The sequence below is a fragment of the Euleptes europaea genome, chromosome 5 (genome assembly GCF_029931775.1).
Source record: "Euleptes europaea isolate rEulEur1 chromosome 5, rEulEur1.hap1, whole genome shotgun sequence".
Taxonomy (NCBI): Eukaryota; Metazoa; Chordata; class Lepidosauria; order Squamata; family Sphaerodactylidae; genus Euleptes; species Euleptes europaea.
In genome coordinates, this window is record NC_079316.1 from 56787057 (window position 1) to 56814015 (window position 26959).

The 26959-nt window shown below is 45.9% G+C and overlaps 1 protein-coding gene across 1 annotated transcript in view; it reads left to right on the forward strand.

The window, feature by feature from the left end:
- The first annotated feature begins 12059 nt into the window (after nucleotides 1–12059).
- Nucleotides 12060–26959, forward strand: part of SORCS3 (sortilin related VPS10 domain containing receptor 3) — a 564006-nt gene continuing 549106 nt past the window's right edge. The window contains exon 1 of the mRNA XM_056849278.1: nucleotides 12060–12725. Coding sequence (XP_056705256.1) covers nucleotides 12060–12725 — 666 coding nt within the window. The remainder of the gene's footprint in view (nucleotides 12726–26959) is intronic.

Genomic DNA, 26959 nt, shown 5'->3' on the forward strand with positions numbered 1-26959 from the left:
AGTTTCAAATCTGCAATGAAAAATAAAAAAGGTGATTGAGTAACAAGGACATGACTTGTTTGCTTAAACCACTCCTGCTGAACCCAGAAGTGGGCTCTGTGCTCATGATAAATAGATCCCATCTGTGTTCTGCTCCTCCTCACATTAAATTGTCCATAAAATGATGCACACAACATAAACACTACAGGAAGCGCAGAACTTCCAGCTCTAAATGAAAATCCATATTAAATCCCCACTGCTCCTGTGTGCTTTCTTGTTCTGCAAAAAAAACCCCAGCACATTCTCTCTCTCTCTCTCTCTCTCTCTCTCACACACACACACACACACATTAGAATATGAAAAGTAGTGGTGTGCATATACGTGTATGTAAATTCCTAAATTTGCTGTTTCTGTGAACAGTTTACCCTCCTAATTTAATCAGGCGAATACAGTGATGTAATCAAGGGTTCTCTCGCCCCCCTTCCTTCCTTCTGAAAGATATTTAGTCCTCTTCATATGTTCCTGGGTATTATGCATTTTAAGCCATGCTTATGCCTGTCTTCATGCTTATATCTGGTATATTGGCTGACCTTTCAACCTTGACGATTTACAATTGGGTCAGAGGAGGGTTGAGTTTGGGTTTTTTAAGGTCGAGTTTGGGTGTTGTTTTTTTTACAGAGTTTATATGGTCGGGGTAGAGTTGAGAGCGAGAGGTGAGGGCAAGAGGTGAGGAATGTGTGGGTGCTCAGAAATAAATCACAGGCTGAATACTGTTTGCAAAATCTGACGGTTGTGAAGCTAGATGCTATGAGGGGAAGGTAGGGGTATACAACTGTAGCCCCAATGGAAGAGCAGGGGAGAATGGAGATTTGACAGGCAGGAGAGGTACTTTAAAAATTTTGCTGCCTCCAAATACCATTCTTTTAAAAGATTGTTCCCCCCAACCAGGTTACCAAACCGCAAGTGAGCCCAGTTGGGGGGGGGGGAAGCAAGAGGGGCCTTTATAGGACAGAATCAGTAGGCACAGGAGCAGTTAAGTACTCTGCTCCTGCATGCCCCTTATATCCTGAAAATGCAGGATTTACACGACATCATGTTCAGCCATTCAGAATCCTGTAAACTGGGGTACTTTAGAAAGATGTCAAGTTTCTAGCTCTCGTGTTTTGGGGAAAGAAATCTTGAAATTATGTTAAGAGCAGTGCCCACTTTTTTTTTTTTTTTAAAGCACATAAACCAGAGACTGGGCAAAGCTTGCCAGATATCATCTCTCTACACACTGCACTTTCCCCTTTCCCCATGCGATGTGTTTACAGCCCATAATGGTCCATGAGTTGTCTATTACCGCAATGACTATCAAAAATAAAGCTCCCAGGATTAGGAGCTGATCTCAGATAGGGTTTATAGGCAGGACGGCCAGAGTGGGGGAGGAGGCTTCCACCCAGTCAAACTGCCCAGGGGCAGAATGTTTTCCTGCCCTCCCAAAGCTATGGGAGACTGGTCTTTCTTTAAATGCCTCGTAAATTTGTCATGAAGTTTACAGGAACACTGTTAAATGTGTTTCATACTGGGGAAGCCTTCACATGTTTATCCCTTTACCTTCTTTTCATTTACCCTTTCATCCCGGCTTTCCTTTAGTGCTACTTGTTTTCCTTATCTTGAATTCCTGGTTGTGATCTACCTTTTGCTTCCTTTTAACATTCTTAGCTGCTGTAAAGATCTACACAGGCATCTGTTGCCTCTGCACTTGTATACTTTACCTCAAGCGAAAGATCAATTAAAAACCAACATGATCCAAAACAAGGCCGTGGATATTTGCCGCAGGCAAGGGATTAAGATAGATTATGCCTGGGATCATAACAGGGATTAGGGTTGGTTGTAATGGATATTGTGCGGGATTAATAATTGCTATTCTTGGAAACATATTGTAGCAAATCTGTGGCCATCTAAGCATTTCATAGTTGTTGCTCCAGTGCAGACTGGATCTGTTCAGGCAAACCACATTAGCAGAAAGTTTAGAATTCAGTACTTCCTTTTCAATTTGAGTTTAAAAAGGAGGGGGAGGATTACTTTTAGAAGCCCATGATTTGAATGGTAAATATCTGCACCCAGTTCACATCAGTCGCCATGACCAATGCTGATAAAATGTACCCCCGGGGCCCTTTCCTTCAATGTGTACACTTCAAATACGTGTATTGATGCTGTCTTTTTTGATGTGGACACACAGTACTGTGACAAGTGTGCTTCTCCACCTCCATCCAAAACACATATGCCATCCTTGCCTGGCCTTGCCTTGCCTTGCCACTGCTCCTCATCTGATTCTCCTCTGCCCTACTTTACTTACTTAAGTATTAGCCCTGTCATCTATCTATTGTCTATTGTTCTTTGCAAACCCTTTGGGCAAGTGTCATGTCTGACTGTCCATGAAGCATTGTAGATGATGGAGGTGGATGTCTCATAGAGGGGTCTTGGTTTGCTCATCTCCAGTGAAGGACTATAAGTGAAAGCATGATGAAGAGGATGATCCTCAAACTCCTGCTGTGCATCAGTGCATACAGCCTATGCTCTCCTTTGGTCATCCTGCCCTTTGGCTCTAGCTGTCAACTCTATAGTAATGAAAAAGTGCCACCCCCATCAGATGGGTCAGTAGCACCCTAGACTTCTTTGGGCTGGGATTTCCATCGGCTGTGCAGTCTGACCCTAATGAAGTTGATTCAGAAGCAAGTCCTATTGCATTCAGTATAGCTTCTTTCCCAGTAAGTGTGAACAAGATTGCAGTCAGCATGGTGTAGTGGTTAAGAGTGGTGGTTTGGAGCGGTGGAGTCTGATCTGGAGAACAGGGTTTGATTCCCCACTCCTCCACATGAACAGCAGAGGCTAATCTGGTGAACTGGGTTTGTTTCCCCACTCCTATACATGAAGCCAGTTGGGTGACCTTGGGCTAGTCACAGCTCTCTCAGCCTCACCTATCTCACGGGGTGTCTGTTGTGGGGAGGGGAAGGTGATTGTAAGCCAGTTTGATTCTTCCTTAAGTGGTAGAGAAAGTCGACATATAAAAACCAACTATTCTTCAACAGGCACAACCTTTGGTTTCTCAAGACACATGTTCTCATGGATGCTGACAGACTCACTCCTGAGGCTGGATGTGGCAGCTGCTAAAATTGTGATAAATTTGGGATGGTCCTATTCAGGTTGTCTGAGGTGACATGGACCTGAAACAAAATCAGATTCTCATGATAACAAGTGACCCACAATAAGTGCAATACCTATGGGATACTTTTGCTACTGGGCTTGCTGCTGCTTCTATGGAGGTAGCTGACATCTGGAAGTACCCTTGAATTATACATATTCAGTGTGGAGTTGAAGATAAGCATGCCACTTCATTCTAGCCTGCAAAAACAGCATGGTGGCCACCATCCCTTGGCTACTTCTGTACCAGACCTAGTAATGTATACAAACTGCCTGTGAACACATGAAACTGCCTTATATAGTGTCAGACCATTGGTCTATAAAGGTCAGTGTTGCCAACGGCTCTCCAGAGGTCTTTCGCATCACCTACTGAGCCTTATAAACAGATATGATGGGGATTGAACCTGTAGCTTTCGGCAAGTAAAGTGGATGCTCTACTTCTGAGCCACAGCTAGGGCTACCAAATGCCTAGAGAGAGAAACAATGTCCTGTCTCTTGAATGAAGGATTAATGGGGTGTTATTTACTGGGTGTTATTAGTTCTCTCCATGCCATTAAAAGATGTATTTGTCCGTTTTGACACATTAGGCTTCTTTTAAAGCAACAGGTCATTTTTCTTCAGTCCTGTTGGCCCCCTAGCAACTATCCCTCCCAAAGGTACAGGCCCACCATTCCTCTCTGACTCTGGATCACAAACATGGGCTTGTCCAGGAGCAGATGCTATACTGGGAACAGCAAACATATATCATATAAAGATGATGGCCTTAATGACTTTACGTATCAATTGATCCCGTTGAAAATTATTGGATTTCAGATAATATTGGCAAGTTAAACGAATATGTTATCCATGGTGTTTGACCTCTAGTCCACGCACACAAGTCACTTGACAGACATGCACCTATAATTCTCAGCTGTCTTTAACTTGGGGGAAAATGCAAAGTACTGGAGTTCCTAATTGTCACAGAGTGCTTTGTATCCCCCCCCCCCACGTCCACATAACTGTAATACATCAGTGCATCCTGCCCAGTTCACACGGCTGCTTTCCTGCAGCGAACGTGAGGGTGTCCCAAGAAAAAAGGAACCTGCTTCTTGAGTTCCAGCACGATCTGTGATGGAGCGCATGGGAAAACCATCTGAATATGTGCTAATCGCCATAATCATAGTATATCTTTCATGGTAAGAGAAAAGAATGCCCTGTTAGAAATAAATATTTACACATTTTCACAAATTAGGCTTTTTCTCCTGGAAATTGATCTGTTTTGCAATCTTGTGTATGTAAAAATGCCCTGAAGGCCAGCCAGCACATTTGGATAATTGGGTATTCGGATAAACAAAAGTTCTGTTTGGCATACAGGCGATATTAACATGCGGCGAACAGAATACAAATTCCAGAGGGGTAGCCATGTAAGTCTGTTACAGCCAAGCAAGAAAAGAGTCTTGTGACACATTAAAAATAAGCTGTTTTATTACAGCATAAACTGTGGTGGGCTAGTGCTACTACATCTGGCGAAGAGGGCTCTAGTCCATGAAATCTTATGCCATACTAAATCTGTTACTCTCAAAGATGCCTCAAGACTCCTTTTTTCTTTTGCTAATAGCACAGTCTCTTTAGATTTGGACTGGATTATTTCTGGATTATTTGAGATCAGAAAATAGGGATTTCCAACAATATAAGCAGTTTTTAAGTGAGACCTGGCCTTGTTTAAATGATCCCATTGTTCCCATGCAAAGTGCTGACTCCAAAAACATTGATTTGGAGTTCAGGATGTGCTTTTTTGTCCTTCTAACTTACTCTTTGTCCACAGATACCATCTTTTTCTTTGCCAGTGACGCATCTAATTCCTCACTGGGGTAATTTTAGATGGTATCTTTCATACAAAGTAAACTTTTGGGGGAACTTGGGGTTTGGAAAGTCTGAAGACTGAGCTAAAGCTAAACACCATCTTCCTTCTAGCTGGCGTTATGAAACCCAAGAAGAACTGGGATTGGTGAGCTGGCCAATCCATGGCTACATTATGCCATAACTTCATTACTTCATGTGGGAGTGCTTTAATACACACTACCACTTTTAATGGCATTGCAGGGGTCAGAAGAAGCCCTGATGGAGCTTTTATGCCATTCTTATTCTGCCATGTCTCTTTACTCCAGCCACTTTTTTTCATTTTGTGCTTGTGGAGTCCTTATAGCATAAAGGTTTAGCCAGCAATTGCCTCCTTGGGTGAAATGGTGTCCAGATGTCTGAGTATGCCTGTTTGTGGGCTTCCTAGAGGCACCTAGTTGGCCACTGTGCAACAGAATGCTGGACTAGATAGGCCTTTGGTCTGATCCAGCATGGCTCTTCTTATGTTCTATAAGCAGCATATTTTGAGCTCTGCTGTTATGAGAGGATTTAGGAGTGATCCTTGGAGAGTTCTGAGTGTAAGAGAATAAACTCAAAGGCCATTTATGCTTGGTAATTAGCAGCCCGTTCCAAGCTGAAGTGCTCCGCACATATTTTTTTTAAAAGTTTTTCAAGCTGAACCTTCATTCAGGAAGTGACTGTGAAGCTGGCGCACACCTGCTTCGCATTTCTTAACAGCCCCTTTAATGTGATCATTTGTTTTTGCTCGGCCCTGCCTCGAAGAATCCCCTCAAGGAAGCATGCAAAATAACAGCCGTGCGTTAGCTATGCAAACGGCAGTTGCTAATGGAAGGAACAAAGGAGCGGGCAAGTTCGGAGGGTGGAATTTCTCCTTTTGCATTGGGACAGTGAATAGGCATTTTAAAGGTCATGTTTTTTAAAAAGAGCTTTGAGCGAGCATCAAAATTGACCCTGCATAAATGGCCAAACACACCATCCTTCAGTGGAGTGAGCTCCCCATGTCTGAGACACTGAGTAGTATACATGTGTGAGAAATTCCATCTATGACTCATAGGACATTGACATTATCTACTCAGAGGAAGGTTGCCTGTTACGTATCCTGCTGTGTTATGTGAGCTCAGAAGTGCTTGCAGCAATTTCCACAAATGTTCTCAAAAGGACTCACGGTATAAATAATTTATAATAATTTAATATCAGTCTGGGAAGCAGAGCTCAATCCCATGTAGGGTAGGGGTCGTTGGAGCTCTGCTAAGGAGGTAGTTGAGTCTTTACTCATAGGTCCTAGATTATCCCTCCTCTCTGGCAGCATCACCAATTGCCAATGGAACCCATCAAAAAAGATTTTTCAGGATGGGATGGGATAGGATGGGATAGGGGGACAGAGCTCAGTCCCAGATATGGTGGTGATGGCACCTCTGTAGATTGGGTAGACGGGACTTCATTCCCATGATGATGACTAAGTATCAGCAACCGATGAAATATGTCAGAACTTTGTGGGGTTCCAAATGATGGTCCATGGTATTAAAAGGCTACCAGGGTTTGTGTCTGCCTGGATACCATGTCCTCCAGTTTGAAAATATAATCTAATGTGTGGAGATTAAGAAAATAGAAGTTTGTTTTTTAAAAGGCAAAACTACAAAACCTTTAATAACTGGAAGACAGACAGAAATCCTCAAGAGCACCTTGTCCTATCACTGCATCCCAGGATGGGGAAAAGGGGAAAAGCTTCACTTGTTAATTCTTCATCTCATGCAGTAGTTAGAGGCAGAGATCTTACATGAACAAAGGCAGTTATTATAATTGTCAGTGGTTGCACAGTGGTGAAGCAATAGGTGTTCTGCATATGTGCAGAGGCACACTAGTTTTCTTCATTAATATGATTATCAGTCCAAACTATTTTCATGTTGATATTCTCAATAGGAGAATAAAGTGCGGTGTTAGAGACAACTCTCCTTACAGCCACCAATTCCCACCCCCCACAATTTTAATCCAGTACTACCTTGGCCAGGTCAGCTTCCTACCTAAAACATCAAATGATTTGAGGCCAATCAGAGGAACTCCTCATCACTAGGCAGGAGAAGAGTCGCATTGTAGCCTGGGGAATGGTAGATCTCCCCTGAAAGAGACTACTGTTCCTATAAAGCAGTGCAAGAACATGCATCTGGACAATTTGCCTGGCTTTTCTGTTACCAAGCACTGGGTCATGCTGGTAAAAGTACGGAGACAGCACAAGCCATGTAAGCTCCAAGACACCTCTGGTGTTAGTCATACAAGTTTAAGAGTCTGGCAGAAGAGAGAGGGTGTCAAAAATCCCTTAGAACATAAGAACACAAGAAAGGCCATGCTGGATCAGACCAAGGCCCATCAAGTCCAGCAGTCTGTTCACACAGTGGCCAACCAGGTGCCTTTAGGAAGCCCACAAACAAGACAACTGCAGCAGCATTGTCCTGCCTGTGTTTCACAGCACATAATATACTCGGCATGCTCCTCTGATCCTGGAGAGAACAGGTATGCATCATGACTAGTATTCATTTTTACTAGTAGCCATGAATAGCCCTCTCCTCCACGAACATGTCCACTCCCCTCTTAAAGCCTTCCAAGTTGGTAGCCATCACCACATCCTGGGGCAGGGAGTTCCACAATTTAACTATGCGTTGTGTGAAGAAATACTTCTAGTCCCCACAAGGCCAGTTGAGAATGCATATGAGCATGTTGTTTTGGATCCAAACAATATGTCTCCCTTTGAAATTAATGAACATAGAGTCAGGCAGCTGTAAGGAACAGAGGGAGACACCTCACAACTGGAAGTTACTATCTGTGAAATGTTTATGTTTGGGGTGCTTTAAAAATGTGGCAAAAAAACAGACTCTTTCCTTCTCACCACTTGAAATGCTGTGGCTGCAGGGAGAGGGGGCCCTGTTGGAAAGTAGCATGAGAACGTGCATGCATAATCAGCTTAATTTTTTTTTGCATAGTTCAACATATGGAAACTCTTTTAATACAAGTGAACAGATTGTTGAATGTTCAGCAGTCCTGATTTTGACTTGCAAATAGGTTACGAGTCAAACCAGTGGGTGATCACCTATCTGATTCTAGATCTTTCTGGATCCTTTGGAATGTCAGTGATGGTGAGGAGAATAGTTGGTTTTTATATGCTGACTTTCTCTACCACTTAAGGGAGAATTAAGCCAGCTTACAATCACCTTCCCCTCCCCACAACAGACACCCTGTGAGGTAGGTGGGGCTGAGACAGCTGTGACTAGCCCAAGGTCACCCAGCTGGCTTTCTAGGAGTGGGGAAACAAATCCAGTTCACCAGATTAGCCTCCGCCGCTCATGTGGAGGAGTGGGGAATCAAACCCGGTTCTCCAGAGCAGACTCCACTGCTCCAAACCACCACTCTTAACCACTACTATTTGGGAGCAAGCCCCATGATACTGCCTAGGAGTGAATTTGGAGTAATCACATAGGCTGTGTGTTGTAACCCTTTCATCAGCATAAGCCCCATTGAATCCTGCGAGGTTTACTTTCCTTGTTCTGGGGAAAAAAAGGTGCAAACAGTTTCACTGCACGATTACAGCTCCAGTTGTACTTAAAAGGTGGCCAGTGGAGGCTTCTTGTTCAGCGTCAGAACATTTAATGAGTGGAAATGGTCAGCTGAAGCTTTTCATGGCTCGAAGCTAAATAACATCAACAGCTATTTGCTTACAGATCAAACTGATATCAAAGGAACAGCTAGAGGTACTAGCCTGAAAAAACCCTAGCAACCCAAGTGTGCGGGCCTCACACTCCCCATTTTGGAGAAGGGGAAAAACATTCACAAAACTACACGTATACATGCAGCTGACATGGATTTAGACTTATTTGTTAGATTTGTTGAGAGGATGAGAGCTACAGCTGGTGGTACCACACCACCACGGGCATGCTAAGAAGTGTTTGCAGAGCTCATTCACTTCTTACTCCTATGTTTAGGTGCTGAGAATTGCTCGGTGAGGGAGAAATGATTGGTGGGGACATACTAGCTATCCAGTGGGGCTGCTGTTTGGACAGCAGCTGCCCCTTTTCCCTGTTGCGCCTTTGCTTTTTTCTGCGCGCCAGAGGAGCTCAGAGACAGAAGTGTCAGGCTTGGGTTGTCTGCGAGGTTGAAGACTGAACAGGAGAACTCGAAGCACCTGCTTCTCAACTGGTTGATGAAAATGGGAAAGCAGGTCCTTCGGGTTAAAGAAAACCCAGGGAGACCAAGATTGCAACAAGTGCCGAACACGGAGACTTTTATTTCTTCTGGAGAGAGGGGATAAGAAGGAGCAGTTGATGGGAGGAATTCAGAATTCATTTTGGGCAGGACTTGGGGGAGGGGGAGAATTCCAGGTGAATCTGGGGTGGTGGTGGAGGGAGAGAACAAGATCAGCCACTGCAAAATGTACAATCCAGCACAGATAAGCTCTTCAGTAGGTGCTAATTTGGTTTCTTCCTCCATCCCTCCCCCCCCACCCCGTGAATGTGTAGATTTGCCTGGGGAGGAGTAATTCAGAGCATGTATTGCATCCAAGGTTGGGTCAGAAGATTGTTACTAACTGATAATAAGAAAAATAATCTGTGCTTGAGTTTCAGATCCCACCTCTGCCATTCTCAGCTTGCTGCAATGGGGAAGCCCCTTGTCTACAGCCAGTCTGACACTCCGTTGCCAGCCCCAGACATTCAAATATGGCTTGGACCTTAACCAGCATAGAGGGAAGGGACTGCTTCTCCCCAGCATTTGCTGTTTGCCAACTGCCTGGAGAAAAAAAACAGCAATACACGACTTGTCCCTTTAATTGAGGTTAAATGGGATGTTATTTACCTCTATTCCATGAAAAACTTCAGCTGTCCATTTCCACAGTTTAAGCTTCTTTTGAAGGGACCAGACTTTTCCCCCCCAGACCTGTTGGCAACTATAAGTATACTATTTTTGAAGACGGAGGTTCCAGTTAGCTGTCATGGCTTATTTGGGGGGGGGGTTTTCTATAGTAGGACCCTGTAGGGAGAAGCTTGAGATGGGGGTGTGGGTGGATGGAGTTTATAAGGAGGCATCGTCTTTCCTACAGGTGGCAGATCCCGTTGAAATCAGAGGGATTCGCTTCTGGCTAAATATGGTTCGCTTTCCCACTCGCTATTCGACGTCTATATTTTATTTGAAATCGTTTCCTGGCTGAAATCCCCGGGGCGGGATGATGAAGGGGGGGGGGGAGGAGAAGAATGGATGATCGGACCTCCAGTAGGAGGGCGAAATGAATCACGAGAAAAATAAATTATTGGACTTGCTGGGAATTAAAATCGGCGGTCTGGGAGAGGGGAATCCTCCGGCACGGAGAGAGTCTTTAATAAGCCTGTGAATAGCACAGGAGCGGATCCGGCTTCCCGGAGAGCAAACGTGACCGCGCGACGCCCAAGGAGTGGCGCAGGGAGAAGTAGCGGCCCTCTCCCCTTTTTCCTTACCCCAGCCCCTCCCCATCCAAGGGGAGACGTTAACCCCTTGGAAGCCCCCCTTCGACTTTGGGACCGAAGCCAGGGATCCCCGTCCTCAAGAGCTGCCCAGGTGTTTGGTTATGCTAGGGAAGGTGATCTTTTAAAAAAGCAATCCTGGCTTCTGAGAGGTCGGGTGCTTTCGAGAGGGTGTGTGTGTTTCTATTCTAGAAACGATGAATTTAAACGCAGACACACTTTCTTAGTTACCTGCCCTGTGGGTACAGAACCTATGTTACTCTGCATAGGGAAATCCACCTGTTCTGTGTTCCCTTTCCTTCTTGGGCGCTGCAGGTTGTTCGGTTCCTTTCTTTACTACTATTGCTTTGTAGTTTAAGGGCGTTTTTTTCTAAGGCCCCCCTTTTTTTTGCACCCAGAAGTCAATGTCGACTTCTTGTTTCATTGGTCACTTGTAGCTCGGCAGGGAAGACTGCGCTGGCCGTCCTAGAGACAGGAGGCAGACTGCTGTCGTGCTCCACATGAAGATCCGCCCGTGGACCTGCAATCCTATGCTTTCCTATTTGCTTGGGCCTAAAAGCCCATTAAAGTCAGCGGGACTTGCTCCCTAATAAATCTTTACGCTCGGTCCGCTCACTTGCCTGGGATCGGAGCGGAGGCTCGCTAAAATAATAATAATAATAATAATAAACCCCCACTTAAGTCGCTTTTCGTTTGCACGCTTGACCAGCCGCAGAGAATCCGGAACTCGGATCCTCCCTAAGCCTAGAGAGTAATCCCTATCGAAATCCGCTGGATTGGGTCCGAAATATACATAAACGTATCAGACTGGAGCTGCCTTGCTTTCAGTCGCTCGCTCGTGCACGCGCACGCGCGCCCCCGCGCACACACATACACACACCCGACTGTTACTCCGGCGATTTGCGTCGAGACTATCAAAGCGGGGGGGGGGAGAGAGACGGGAGGCCCCTTTTCTGGGCGCTGCCGGGAAAAACCTTTGGCGCCGGCCGCCTGGCGCGATCGCCAGCCCCGGCTCCCCATTCATCCGCCCGGCGTGCAGAAAGTCCCTCCCTCCGCCCACGCGCGCCGGGGTAGTTTCCCTCCCGCCCGCCGAGGGGGAGAGAGCCGGGCCGGCGCGCGCGCACCGCTCGGCATCCCCGCTGGAGGAGTGAAGCGCGGCGGGCGAAACCGCGGGTTTCGGGCGCAGCAGCTCCTCCCCTCGGTGTGACTTGAGCAAATCCTCGACCGGGAACCGTTTCACCGAAAAGCACTTTTTTAAAAAATAAAAAAAGGGAGGAAAAAAATAAGAGAGAGAGAGAAAGAGAGAGAGAGAGAGAGAAAACCCACCGACGGGTGAAAGAACAGAATCCAACTACAGGAGGTTTTTTTTCTCTTTACAAAAATAAATGCAACCAGCTCGCCATTCCAGACGCTGAGGACCAGGTGGAAGAGGAGACCTTTGGCTGCGAGGGAGAACCATCCTCATCCTCCTCCACCGGGCTTCCCCCTCCCTCCTGTGATCAGGGATCCCCCCCCCCGCGCGCCCTCCAAAGCCTTCAAGCCTCTCCGCAAGGCATGGCGAGAGGGGCCGGCCGGTCGTCGGGCTGCTGCATCGCTGGGCTCGCCGCGGCATGGCTCTTGCTGGGCGCCTGGCGCTCCACCGGCGCGGAGCTCACTTGCCGCTCTCGCCCGGCGGCGCCTTCGTCTCCGGCGTCTCCGCGGGGGCAGCTGCTGCAGCCGCCCTCGCCGCTGGAGGTGCCTCGGGAGGAGCCCCCCAGCGGAGGACGGGGCGCGCGGGGCTCGGGGAGGGGGACGGCAGGGGACGCTGCTGCTGCTGCTGCCGCCGCCGGCGTCCGGCAGGGGCCCGGGAGGGCGCGTCGGAGCCCCGCGCCCGGCCAACTGGGGGGTCGGGCGCGGGGGGGCGTCGGCGGCGCGCTCGCGCTGGGCCACGCGGAGGGGCGGCCGTGGCCCGGAGATTGCGGGGCTGGGGCGGGCGACCCCGCCGGCCGCCCTCGAGCGCCCCGGGCGAAGAGGAGCGGCGCGCCCCGGCGGCCTTGGGCCTCCCTCGCGGACGGCCCGCAAGCGACCCGGGCGCAAGGCCGAGGCGCCAAGGAGGACGGGCGGCCGGGCAGGCTGCGGGCGGCGGGCGAGGAGCTGAAGCTGACCGGCACGACCTTTGCCCTCGCCGGCGACGCGGCCCACAACCAAGCCATGGTGCACTGGTCCGGCCACAACAGCAGCGTGAGTAGGAAAGGGGGGGAACGGCGCCACTTTTCGCGCTCTGGGGGCGGGGAGGGGCCGCCCCTCGCTCCCCTCCCTCCGAGAAAAGTTTGGGCCTGGGGGGGAAATGGTCGCGGGAGGGGACGGGACGGGACGCGCGCCGCGCTCCCCGAAAGAAGAGCTCGCCCGAGCCGCCTCGCCTCGCCTCCGAGCGGCTGCCGGCTGCCTGCCCAGCCCCGCCGGCCCTCCCTTTTCTGGGCGGGAGTAAACCCGGCGTGCGTGCTGCGGGAGGCCAGTTGGGTCCGCCGGCTGGCTTTAGCGGGGCTTTTTCTTTTGGGCAGGACTCCGGGACGCTCCAGCGGGTCTGCCTTAGACGCGGCGAGTAGGAGGGGCCGCCTGTAGTCGGAGGCCCCCCGTTTGGTTTATGTGGAGGTGCAACATCCGCTAGCGGAGCTCGCGCGTTCCCCCCCCCCCCCAGTGCAATGCGACCCCCCCCCCCATGCAATGCAGTTCGATGCAATGTAATGCAATGCAATAAAAGAAAAGGAAGCTCCGTGTATCACACCTCTGTTAACCAAGAGCCGTTTCAGAGCCTCCCCGCTCGCCGGCCCCCGCAAAGGCAGGAGATCCAGAAAACGAGTGGCGGCATCCCTGAAAGTTTGCATTGCGCCGAACCTGTAGGTGGAGATGTACCTCTCTATCTCTCTTTCCTAAATTTGATCAAAAGGTGGCGCCCTTGAAGTCTTATTCTGACTCGCCGGGCTGGATGTAGCTTTATTATAGGCAATGTGTCTGCTGGATAGAGCAATGAAAGGGACATTGTTAGGTTAGGGACACTTCGCTGGCTGGCGTCTCGCTTTATAATGCTCCTTGAACGGCCATCAGAAAGACTCCCAGATTTGTTTTATTTGGATGGAAGAAATGTTTAAAGCCTCCTCTGCGGTGAAGGTCGGATGCAGCCAGACTTCTCTTGAGGGGGCTGGGGACAGCCTCTTGGCCGAAATGGGCTCATTACTGTCTCCTCCTTTATTGGGTTTCGTTGTTGTTGCATATTCTACAGTCAGGCACAGAATAATTAGAAATTCAAAGCAGAACATGCAGATCGGAAAAATGCGCTTCCCCCCCACCAGTTAGGATTAACATTTCATCCTCCGTTTTATTGGTCCTTCGGGGACCCGAACCTTTCATGTCTAGGCTGTCCTTCCCTATTGCTGGGAGGTGGGGACTGAACTGTTTACAGTTTGGCCATGGCTTCATGATCTGGAAGTTTTATCCTCGAAGGATTATCTTCATTTACTTAGCAATGTGTAACATGAACTTGGAGGTATGCTGATATTTGCCAGGGTCATGCTGTGGTTTCTGCAGTTACTCAGAATAAAAGTAATAATTACTGTGCCCTTAAAGGTGTATTATATCTTTGAGCATTGTAGAATCCTGATTTAAACCCCCCCCCCCAACTTTGGTCTATTTAGCAAAGTCAGCTATTCCCGCTTTCTTGTCTTAAGCATTAGATGCTTAGTGTTCCACCAAAAGAGCTAAGTTGCTGGTATGGATTTTCAATACTTTTTCCAATTGCCTGTTACAAGTGTTCAAAACGCTCCTGATACTTTGTGGAAATAAAGATTTTGTTTTTCCAAAGGTAGGTGAATTTCAGAAAAGGATGTAAATTCTTTCTTATAATGCTGTCATACAAACATTATTTTATGCTAGATAATACTCATTAACCATGGTCAGATATTCTAGTGCAGTGTAGTAGCATTCTGCTTTTCCTTAATAATGATGGATGGAAACATTTGGCTGCAAAGGAGCATTAGAAGGTGTATTTTGCACATGGAATGGACTTGGATAACTGGGATGTTTGTTTGTAAGAAGTTAAAACAAGTCAGCATGTTATTTAAGAAGTGACATCCATCCAGGATCTGGGAAGACTTACATTTTATCTTCCTCTCTCGTGGGAGAAAGCACATGTTCTAGCTCGTGATTAATTAGCTTTATTTTTAAAAGCCAGCCACCACTGTGAACCTACAGGGGAAGTCAAATGCTGAACTCAACTCTGCCTTCAAGGGGGAAGAAAAATAATCTGAGATAGTAGCAGCTGGCCTTTTTATTCTCACGCTGCAGTCTTGCTTCTACCCAATTTGACAATGAGCTTGATTGTGGTCTAAGGAGGTCAAGCAATTGGCCTAAGGGGGCACAGTGAAATGGTAATTTGGGCTCACATTAGAACTTGGAGCTATTGCAACCTGACCATAAGACTTTTATTACTGCTTACTGCCTGGGAACCTGTTTCCTGAATACAGAGATGATGCAAAACATCCAAGAGAGAAATGGTGTGTGTGTGGGGGGGGGACGGGACTACAGTGGCACACACATCCCTCCATGGTGTTGCTTCTCTTTTGCTCTCTGGAGCAGGACAGGATTCCAGTTCTCAGTTTATTCACCTGATGAGCACATGTAGGCTGTATCCACACTGGCATTCTCTTTTTAAAAGATTCGGCAAAGTCTCCCTCTTGCTTTTAGCAATAGAAACTGGCAAAAAGTGGTGGTTTTGTATACATTTAATTCCAGTGTAGAGATCTCTCCTGGGGCTTTAAAAACCTGCCTGATAAGAAGAGAAAATAGTGGATTTTCTTTTTTTTAAAAGGTAATGAAGGGTACAAGGCTGCATGTAGTTACAGAAGGGAAACAAGCAGATCCAATGCAGAATAATAAAAAGCACATTTATAAAACTAAAATCATACTTGCTAAAGAAATTATTTTATGTTGGATCAGAAGTCATTTGCAAATGAAGCTATGAAGCTGCATCATTGTGGTAGGGACAGGTGATGTGTTTTGTGTGTGTATGTATATATGAATGTAGGCGAATCTCTTAATTTTTTTTCACTCCAGTTTGCTAGGCGTAACAAAGAGACTGCTGCTTCAGCACCACAGTGGGGGGCTGTGGAGCAGAATCCACTCCTGTGTATGCAGCTTAGCATCTGCTCTAATAAGATACTTAATTGAAATACTAATATCTAAGCCCCACGCTCAGCTCTTCTCAACATGTCTCAACTTAAGGATGGCTTTGGAGAGAGCGAGAAGGTGACCTTAAAAGAGAGATTATAGCTGGTATTTAGTAGCACGCTTGTGGTGGTCATATTGAAAAGTCAGACACATATCTGTGGTCTCTTCTGGTGCACAGAGTGGCTGTGTCTATTTAACTATCCGAGAGGAAACTAACAGAGTCCTGGGATTTTCCAGTACAAATGAATGAATGGTCTATTGTTAGCCTCTCTTGTCTCCTGCTTCTGTTATGTGTTTTGACAGTGTGGTTTTAGTGGTTAGAGTGTTAGGCTAGGATCTGAAACAGTCAGGTTGAAATCCTGGTTCTGCCATGGAAGCTCCCTGGGTGATCCTGAGCCAGTCCCACAAGCTCAGCCTAACCTACCTCATGTGCTTTGGGTCCCCACTGGGGAGAAAGGCAAGGTATACATGAAGTCAATAAATATGTAATGGTCTCCTTCTGCTCATCCATGTTCAACTTCCTTTTCTTCTGCCAAGTTCCTCCTGAAGTTCCACTCCTATTTCAAGCTTTTTCTCAGCCTCCCTTTTCTTCTTCTCCACTGTCAATCCTCTCCCGCCATCCTCATTATTTTCCCTATCCCGGTATTGTACTCTATATTGCCATAGCATATCTCCACCATTTAATACATGATAAAATCCAAAGCTTTTCACTAGTTGTAGTGTAGGGGAAAATATTGTGTAAAGTGACCCCAGAAGCAAAGGGAAATCTATGTTAAATAGTGGTTCTTGGAACAAACGTTATTTGTGTATGTGCTGATCTTAGATTGGGCCTTTCAAGGATTATGGCATGAGGTGGGAGTGTGCCAAGATCCTATAGTTATTAGTTTCCATCAAAGACAGTTGCTGTGCAACAAGAAATGGTGAAATGAAGGCAATAGCTGTATGTTGTCAAAGGGCAGATGGCCCAGGATGTTTAACCATAAGGCTATGCCAATTAGGAGCAAGGGTTGTTCCTGATTGGTCAAGGATGATCTTCTGATGAGTGACTTAACCTTCAACCTCCACTTGAATTCTTCCTGGTTAATCTAGACTGGTGGAGTGATATATTAGCATCCTTTCCTGTTCTTAACCAAACAGGTCAAATCCCTAATATATGGCAAAGGGCAATAATTGTTCCTATTCATAAGAAAGGGGACAAAAATGATATGTGTAATTACCAGCCTATTAGTTTACTATCTGTACTGGGGAAAATTTATGCTTCTGCCCTGTTGTGTTGCTTACTCAATTGAATCTCCACAGAGAACATTATTGGTCCAGAGCAGGCAGGCGTCATTAAAGGACGATCAACCATTGATCACTGGATGTTATCCTTCAACCTTTACAGACATGACACGGCTCACCTTTAACCCCTAATGTGCGGCATGGAACCCACAGAGCTGCAAGCACAAGAAATCACAGGAGATCAGTCACATGACATCAGTCATATGACAGGAAGAGGAGGAGTCATCAGTTATCACCTTATTGGTAGGAGAATCCACATTCAGAACACTGGAGGAATGACTGAGGGGTGAGGGAGTTAGGCTGTGTGGAAGAGAATGATGTCGAGGGTGTCTGAACCTGCCTAGCCTAAAGAAGATTCCTCTACTGCTGAGTGACTTTGCCTCATCATCTTGCTGCTCTTCTCAGCAGGTGTGAAAAAAGAGGCCGCACCTGGAGTACTGTGTGCAGTTCTGGAGGCCTGACTTCAAAAAGGATGTGGACTGAATGGAAAGGGTGCAGAGGAGGGCAACGAGGATGATCAGAGACCTGGAGACCAAGCTCTACAAAGAAAGATTGAGGGATCTGGGAATGTTCAGTCTAGAGAAGAGGAGGTTAAGGGGGAACATGATTGCTCTCTTGAAGTACTTGAAAGGCTGTCACTTAGAGGTGAGCAGGGAGCTGTTCCTGTTGGCAGCAGAGGATAGAGCTCACAACAGCGGGTATGAATTATAGGCGTAAAGGTACCAGCTGGACTTTAGGACATTTTTTTTACAGTAAGAGTAGTTCAGCAGTGGAATCAGCTGCCTAGGGAGGTGGTAAACTCCCCTTCACTGGCAGTCTTCAAGCAGCGGCTCGATGAACAATTGCAGGGGATGCTTTAGGCTGATCCTGCGCTGAGCAGGGGGTTGGCTTCTATGGCTTCTTCCAACTCTTTGATTCTAAGTGGTGCCCTACATATATGCACAAGCTGCAAGCACTTCCAAAGAGAAGCAAAAAAAAAAGTTCTATAGGGGCTCAAATCTAGCAGATTGGGCTTTGTATGTCATGGGTCAGCTTGCTGAGGCTTACTTGGAGGAAGAGGATTTGGAAGCAGCAGACAGTGGAAGGGAGGAACCACAGCAGGCAGAGCAGGCATGGATGGATGAATGTTTCCCATGCTTACACCCACCCAGGGCAGGGGACTTACCTGCACCTGGCAGCAGCCCTCCACAGCCTCTGGAGCATCATCACTGAAAGTGCAGATCATTCCTATTCAAGCATAGGAGGAGTGCTAGGTTGCAAGCACAGTTAAGAGCACTGCCAGCTGACAGCAGTGAGGATAATGAGACTTCTTTGGCAAGGAGTGCTGAGGCTGGCAAGAAGTGCTCAGCACTCCTTGCAGGAGGCAGCTGAGGAACAGCTGGTTCCTCCTAGGCTTATTTAAGCAGACGCTTGTATCTAGGCAGGTGTGGGAACAACGTGTGCTACCACCTTGTGCCAACTATGACTTTACCTGTTTCTGAACTCTGTGCCTGTGACCCTGGACTGAACCCTGACTATTCTCTTGGACTAAGTTTTTACTACTTGGAACTGAACTCTACAGATAATCCAGCTTTGACGTAGTACCTATAAGAAAATATGCATGCGTATATATTCAAAACATGTATTCTTTGTTTCTAAGTTCCCAATCCTTAGGGAACCGCTCCATAGGAGTTGGGAGGTCATGAGGAATGTGGGAGTGGGGGAGACCTGAAGTTCGAAAGTAGAAGACAACTGTTCTGCAGGTAGACTTTTCTTTTTCTTCCTGGAAGAGGAATAATATCACTTGGTTTTATGGTTGGCATTACAAGGATTGTTCTATTTCTCGTCTCATCCCAGGGTCCACGGGTCTTTGTACACTGCCGCATACAACTTGCCCATGCTTCCCAATGGAGCAGATGATAGTGTGTGAATTGGGGAGGCTCACATATTATACAGGTCCTCTTCAAAGGGTTGTTTCTCCATTAGTATGCAAAAACGGCTGGTCCACACAATGGAAATTGGATCCATGCTATGTGTCCTGAGTCATTTTCAGCTGTTCATGTGGGAAATATTAAGAGTAAGGTCCATAGATACAGCCACAATTACCCAGCAGTGGAAACAGTTAGAAAAGAGATTGTTGCAGTTATGCTTTGTCACTTGTTAAAGGTTGTGTGTGATCATAGGCATGCATGCACCCCGATGGCTCCAGATGCATTGTGTGCAGCTAGTTTCTACCAGAATGTCACATTAGTTAACAACATTACCCAGCCCTAATTGCTTCCTAAAGATGTGAGATGGCTAGGTCAGTGATCTTTCAAAATTCAGCTGTTAATTGATCGTGGGCTATTAAATATAGGTATGGGTTTCTTGCCAACATTTCTCCTCGCAACCATTGGTGGTTCAAATAAAGAATGAGAAAAATGAAACCTCATAGAAAAATTGCTAGATAATGTGGCCGTTTAGCTATATGAAAAGCATTGAGTGCTGGAGGGCCATTACACCTATGGGTGCCAGTCTCCAGATGGGACCCGGGGAGCCCCTGGAATTGCAGGGGACCACAGAGATCAGTTTCCCTGGAGAAAATGGATGCTTCAGTTGGTGAACTTTATGGCATTGTACCCCACTGAGGTCCCTGTCCTCTCCAGGCTCCATCCCCAAATCCCGAGGAGTTTCCCAGTCTGGATTTGGCAAACCTACTCCCCATCCCCCACTGGTGGCTAGGGGACCTGGCAACCCTAATTGCATCTGCAGTTCACACTTCTACATGGCTTCTATTTTTCATCTGGATGGCATTTAAGATATTGGGCTTCATCTATGTAGCACTGTATGTTTTAGTACTTGGTTTTTTGTTGCTCATGACTTTTAATGAATATCCATAGGAGAGACCAGCTGTGGAATTCTTGTTAATTGTCCTAGAATTTAATTTCTGATGAGCTGAAAAGAGAGTGTATTGTCCATCAAGAGCTTTGGAACCCTTTGTATGACTGGTGGAAATCTTTACTTAAGTCCTGCTGGAAAAGGTAAATAGGTTTGGGCTGGTTAGTCACAGTCTAGGTTTGCTGGCTTTCAGAAAATGCTACAAGGCCAGTTTTCATTTTTTTAAAAAAGCTGGATTATACTACTGTGAAAGGGCTGAGTCCTTTGCCTTCAACTCTCTCTGGTTGTTTCTCCATTTTTTGTGTTAATTATATATTGTAAGTGTTTATATACATACAACTGCCTACGACAATGAAATTAATTACATTCATGCATCCAGAGGTCTTAGGGAGAAATCTAAACAGTAATTAATGGTTCCTTGTGCATCTGATACCTTTTGTTCAAATAACTGGAAATTGTTGAATAGAAAGGTGTGGAGGGACATGCCTCTTCGCCTTCTCCATCTCTAGATAATAATGGCAAGGAACGGTGTTGGCAGCATTCTGATGAGACTGCGAGGCTTCTAATGTACAAATTGTCAATCAGGTGCTGTTATTTACCTCTCACCTTAGTGAGCTGCACCTTGGGAGCCTGATGGGCTATAACATGTGGCTGGTGGTTTTTAATTGGGTCCCTCTAACAATGCAGGGTGTGATAGGGTTGCCAACCTCCAGGTACTAGCTGGAGATCTCCTGCTATTACAACTGATATCCAGCCGATAGAGATCAGTTCACCTGGAGGAAATGGCCGCTTTAGCAATTGGACTCTGTGACATTGAAGTCCCTCCCTTCCCCAAACCCTGCCTTCCTCAGACTCCGCCCAAAAACCTCTCGCCAGTGGCGAAGAGGGACCTGGCAACACTAGGGTGTGACAAGGGGAAATATCATTTTGAATTGAGAGTTTTGCAAAGAGGCTTTTGGGGTGGGGAAGAGGGGCATTCAGGCTTCAGCAGGTAGTGGTGCAGGTGGAGGGTTCATGTAGGCTCCTTGCTGAATAACTTACTCCTGTCTTGCTAAGTAGGAACATGTTTGTCAGGACTCAATTGTCAGGACTCAGCTGGAAAGCATCTCTTCCCCTCATCCCTTAGTTTTAAATATGTGATTCCGGTTATGACTGTTGCACAGATCCCGGTGTGTGTGTGTGATTTCATAATATATTCATTTTCTGTGTGGCTTCCTTTGGTTTCAGCAAATCGGTTAAGGCACATCATGTGTCTGGATAGTTTAAGCCTTGTGCATGTTTATTAGATAGGATGAATGTTACTTACTCTATAGTTTTGCTGTGTCAGATATCGGTTCTGACCATCCTCTGGGAACATAATTTGTGTGGATGTGTACACAATATGAATTTGTGATCATAGATGCTTTATACTTACTGACTGTGTCTTATTAACTGTTCTTCCATAGTATTTACATCGTGACAGTACATATCCAATGCATAACCTACCCCCAACCTACAAATCAAAAATATAGCGCTGGAAAATTGGTGAAAATAATCACATGCAATTTCCATTCTATGACATGGACAACGAAGAACAGCTTATTCCAGAGGTAACCCCTATTATGGAAGGATATAGAAGCATCCTTAGTTCTTATTCTTTTCTTAACTCACGAACCACAATTCAACATAAATGAAATCCATTGAACACTACCCCAGCCTGTGGCCAGCAAATGATTTTCTTTGTTCTGCATTGGTTGAATTGAAGTTTTATCCCCCTCTAAGGGATAACTAATTCATGTTAATTGATCTAGAATACATAGGCCCAGATGCCATTGCAGACTAAGCAGAGCAAATACAAGAGCTACTAAATCTGCTGATGAAGGCCTTGTACTCTAGTTGGCTGGGGATAAGATCCTCAAATTGTGTAACCACCTAGTTTGCTTTTATCTTAAACCTGCTGGCATGGCTAACCCAGTCAAAAAGGCATTCCTCACATGATGTATGATCAACTTATGGGATTCACTGATTCCGGATTTTTTGATAGCAACTAATGTAAGTGGCTTTAACATGCATACAGGTAAAACAGGTGTCATGATAGTCATAACAGCTAAAAGTACATTTTTTTCATTTTCAGTGAATGCTGGAGAGTAATAACACAGGATAGATATTGTTATGGTCTGCTTATGAGACATCCTAGTTGACCATTCTTGAAGAAGAGTGTTGAGCTAGCTGAACCCCTAGCTTGATCCAAGTCTGCAATTCTTACACATCTATCTTTAGTTCATCAAGTACCTTAGGACTTGTAGAAGAGCTACCAGAAGAAGCTCATCTTATTTTCTCCTTAAAATAGGGGGGAGTTTCTATAACATTCCTCAGCTAACTCCTGCAGTGGGATAGGATTGCTCCAAAATCTCTGGGTACTGGTAAAACACAACACTGTACCAGAGGGGGAAAACTGCATCCTGATGTAGCAACAACCTTGCTGAGGATCCCCCGGAATTACAGCTCATCTCTATCCTACAGAGATCAGTTCTCCTGGAGAAAATGGAAGCCTTGGAGGGTGGACTCTATGGCATTGTACCCCACTGAGGTCCCTGTCCTCCCTAGGCTCCATCTTAAAATCTCCAGGAATTTCCCAACCTGGATTTTGTAAGTTTACCCCCCATCCCCTGCCAGTGGCCAGGGGGGTCCTAGCAACCCTACTTAACAGAGAGAGCTTGAGGTGCCTTTTAAATAGGGTTGTCAACCTCCAGGTACTAGCTGGAGATCTCCTGCTATTACAACTGATCTCCAGCCAATAGAGATCAGTTCACCTGGAGAAAAATGGCCGCTTTGGCCATTGGACTCTATGGCATTGAAGTCCCTCCTCAAACCCTGCCCTTCTCAGGCTCTGCTCCAAAAACTTCCTGCTGGTGGCTAAGAGGGACCTGGCAACCCTACTTTTAAAGGAGTCACTGGAGTCCCAACCATCCAGGAAGCCCCAGGGAAATCCCATGAGAGTGAGTATTCTTCCAAGACTTCAGATGGAACTGTGGCTATAGGCGCAGCTCCTTAAAGGGGCCATGTGGCTTTATTGGTGCTGCTGTCCTTATGAAGCCTGTTGCTGTTCCAGGGCCTGCCAGCTTCTCCTTGGGGCACTGTGAGAGTGGAACCATGCTGCTGGACCTGTTGGGTGGCAGGTAGTTGTCCCCTCCCATCCACTGGACTCAGTAAGTGCAGGGGTGGGCTGATCAACCCCGGACACTGTTCTTACTGGGCTCCTGCTTCACAGAGTATATAACAGATATTAAAGTAACAGGAGTAGTAATACACTGTAAAAAAAAGGCTCAATAATGGGAACAGCTGCATCTGTTTATCCTGTGTGTGTTGTATAGCTTTCAAAGATATAGGAATGCTGTGTGAACAAACAAGTTGGCACCTGCACTCCTTTGTAATGCTGTCAAAACTCAGCAAATGATGTTGTGCAATAAAAAAAAAATTGCAGTTGGCCCAGCTGTGTCTCTGTTCTTGTCATGGTTAGTAAGGAACACCCGCCTACCTCGTTACTCTCCTCAGAAGTCTTCACAACACAGTGGGAAGGGAGGACACTGTATTCTTCGCCAGCCTGGTAGGGAAAAAACCAGCAGACCGCTGGATAGCAGCCGAAGGAACCGAGGAGGTATAGTGGAACTGGATGAAGAGTGCTGGACAGTGCAAGATGGCCAGATGATTACACGATTGAGACTTGGTCTGTGTAGTCACTCTAATTAGCTATCACACAGGACTTTCAGGTACATCTGTAGGGCTCTTTCCAACTGTCTTCCCTGGAAGATTACAGCCAGTGATACAACCTGTGGCCTGTTATGTGTTAAACTGCTATTCCACTCAGGAACACCTCTTCCATTGTGTTATTGAAGTGCTTTCAGTTCTGGGCTGTATGGCTTGGTCAAGGAGTTGACAGATGAACTGCATTTCATGAGGTTGACCCCTGAGAGACTTACAAGTTTTGTGGATTTGTGATTAGAGTGTTCTCTGTGGAGAGACTTGAGTCATGCTCCTTTCTCCTTTTTCTTTTTAATCATTATTACCTGCAAGACCTAATTTTTGAAAAAGGTGATTTCCCTTTGTGAGGATTTCCCTTGTGGAACCCATCTTTAAATCTCCCAAGTATGGGATTGAACACACATCTTTTGTTTCCATCGCATTGCCCTGTAGAGCTTTGGGTAGCCTCTTGTCAACTTGCTTTTGCAGTGTGAATTCCTCCTTATGTGTATGCCCACCATTCCCATCTCTTTTGGCTCCCCAACAGGAATCCTCTTAGGAAGTTTCTGGGTTCTCATTACAAGTCTTCTAACCAGGCATGAAGACGGAGATCCTGTCTTTGGGTTGGTAGCGTGACTGAACAGATCTGGGTTAGGCCAGTGAACTCAACAATGTAGCTTAAATAGGCATTTATTGATTGAAAACTTCAAGAAAATGATACAAATTACACAGTCAATAGGCAAATGGCAATAACAAAATAATAAATCTAGCTGGCTACATAATACTTACTAAGTTGTTACATGATAAGCTGGATCTTAAAAGCTAATCTTCAAAGTAACAATGACATGCTGAACTCAAGGTATGAAGGAAGCTTAGCTACTGTGAAACATAGTCAAACTTATGGAAAAGTGAACCTAGGACAGGTGACGCTGAACTCCCAATAAGGATGAACATTTGGGAGAAGTTGCTAGATGGTGTAAACTGGTCTAAACCAGAATAAGGCTTTCAGAGGAGATGAGAGATCGCACCCCTCCCATCTTCACACACATGTTCTCACTCTGGTGACCTTGATAGCCAGGCCTGTTGATGGTACAAGCTACAGTTGGTGTTGTGAGAATGAAATGCGCTAGGCCTGTGTGGAGAAATACTGAATGCTGATTCCCAGAAACACAAAATGGAGAATATAGAGGTAGCAAAAATCAAAATGGTTCTTCTGTCTGGACACTAGGGAAGGCTGTGATGAGAAAGGCATTGCCATCTTCTTCTGCCATGCTTGTGCCTTGTATGGGTGATGTTCTCATCCAGCTGCCATTGCTGTTGAGTATTGATGGATACTTTCCATGTATGGGTCAGTGGTGGATTTTTCAGTGAGCAACTTCATGTTTGTTGAGGGATGGAGGAGTTACCTTGGAGGCTGTGGGAATGTTGGTCAGTGTTGCTGAGTTAGCTTTTGTTTATAATGGTGTGATTTTGCTGTGTATAGAGGATTGTGACTGGGTTATGCCACTTTTAGCTGTGATACAGCAGCCACCTGTACATTGGCTTGGTTGTACTTTAATGTCAATGGGCCCAGCAAGTTGTTCATCTTCTGACTCCTTTAAATAGTACATTTTTAATGAAAATGACTGACATGATTTGGTCCCCTGCCACTCGATGTTTTAGCCCTTTCCTGCCATCTGTGCCAATGTCATGTTGCTAGTATAGTTGCACGTAAAGCTCTTTCCGCACTTTCTCCTTTCTTCTGTCACCTCTTCTTTTTTTGCTCTGTAGAACCTCAGCTGCTACCAACCCACCCCCTCACTTTATATCCTTTCCCCACTTTATTCTTTGTGCCTTCTGCCATGCTGCTTCCTGTCTTCTCAACCTATTTCCCTTTTTTCCTTCATGTCCCTTTTTGAGCTGCCTGCAAAATCTTTCTTGAATTATATGAGCTTCACCTTTTCTCAGCTTATGGCTGCTGGACTTTTCCATTTCACTATCCCAACTCTTGATGTATTAATCCCTTATTTCTCCTTCTACCTGTCTTGCCTGCCTAATATAAATTATGGATGATGTCTGCAACCTGTTTATTTTGATTACAGTATAGTACCTAGCAAACTGTTTGTGCTAAATGAATACAAAATCACTCCGTATGTGTATATAAGCGGTTGTCAGTGCCAAATCTTTTTCCTGGGACACATCCCAGGAATAGAGGGTGCTGCCTGTTCTACATTAGAGTTGCCAGGTTGCCGCCTCTATTATTAAATTTTCTGCTCCAATATGGCCATAGCTTCTTCCATATGTTGTTCTCCACCAGGCTGCCACGTAAAATATGATGGGGTGCCTATCTAAGTGCAGCATCCTTGCTAGGTTCCAACCCACCAACTAGGCTCAAAAAAAGTGACCATGCACAAAAGTATTGGAAGTAAGTTGCTGACAATAGGCAAGTCTTAGAGAGAGTGAAAAGAAGGGACATAGGAAGAAAAGGTTAGGGAGCCCTGGTCTATTCTGAAACAACAGGCTTCTAGACATGTGTATATGTGATCCCTTATTATCATTGTATTCCTGTCTCCAGTTTATGGATGGAAGAGGGGTAGGTAAACTTTATAGCTTAGTATCTATCAATGGAGGGATTTCAAGTATGAAAAAAGTTATTCACCCTGGTGATGTCAGTCTGCTGGTTAAGTCTTAAGATGGTGATGGAAGAAGTTCCCTGTGGATTAATTTGGTTCAAACTAGGGCTTCACTGATTCAAGTGGCCATTTTAGTTTGAGGGCAAAAAGTAGTTCTTTTCAGGACTAAAACAAATGCCCCAGCCTGTTCCCTTAGCTTCGTACCTGTTCATTGCACTGGTCTGCTGCTGCTCTAGCAAAAATTGAAAACCTGTGTCGTCTTTCTGGGCATTGTCATCCTAGCTAATATTGGGTGTCATATAGTGAATATGATACCAAGGCACTATGATAGCAGTCCCCAAGCTGGTCTACTCAGAATCCTACTCAGGACTATTCAATGGGGTTTATTCTCAGGAAAGTGTTCTTTGGATTGTGAGTAGCAAATCAGATTTTGGTTCTTGACTGTGTCCGCGATCCATTCCAACTGAGAGGGAGGGCAATGTTTTCTGGAGCGCAACAGTTATTCGTTTTGAATGACCTTATACTTCTGGGCCTTTCAGAGACACCCCCCCCCCAAAAAAAAGAAAACTCCTGAAAGGCAGCAACATTTTTTACCACTGTAATTGGCCTTAATCATGTCGGACGATAAGTCTATCTGGGTCATTATTATTTTCTCTGCCAGGGTTTCTGGTGGAGAAAGCTCTCTAGACATCCTGTAACTGGAGATGCCAGGGCTTGAGCCTCTGACCTTCTGTGCTCTCTACTTTGTGCTCTATCAAAGAGCTGATGGGAGAAGAAGAACCC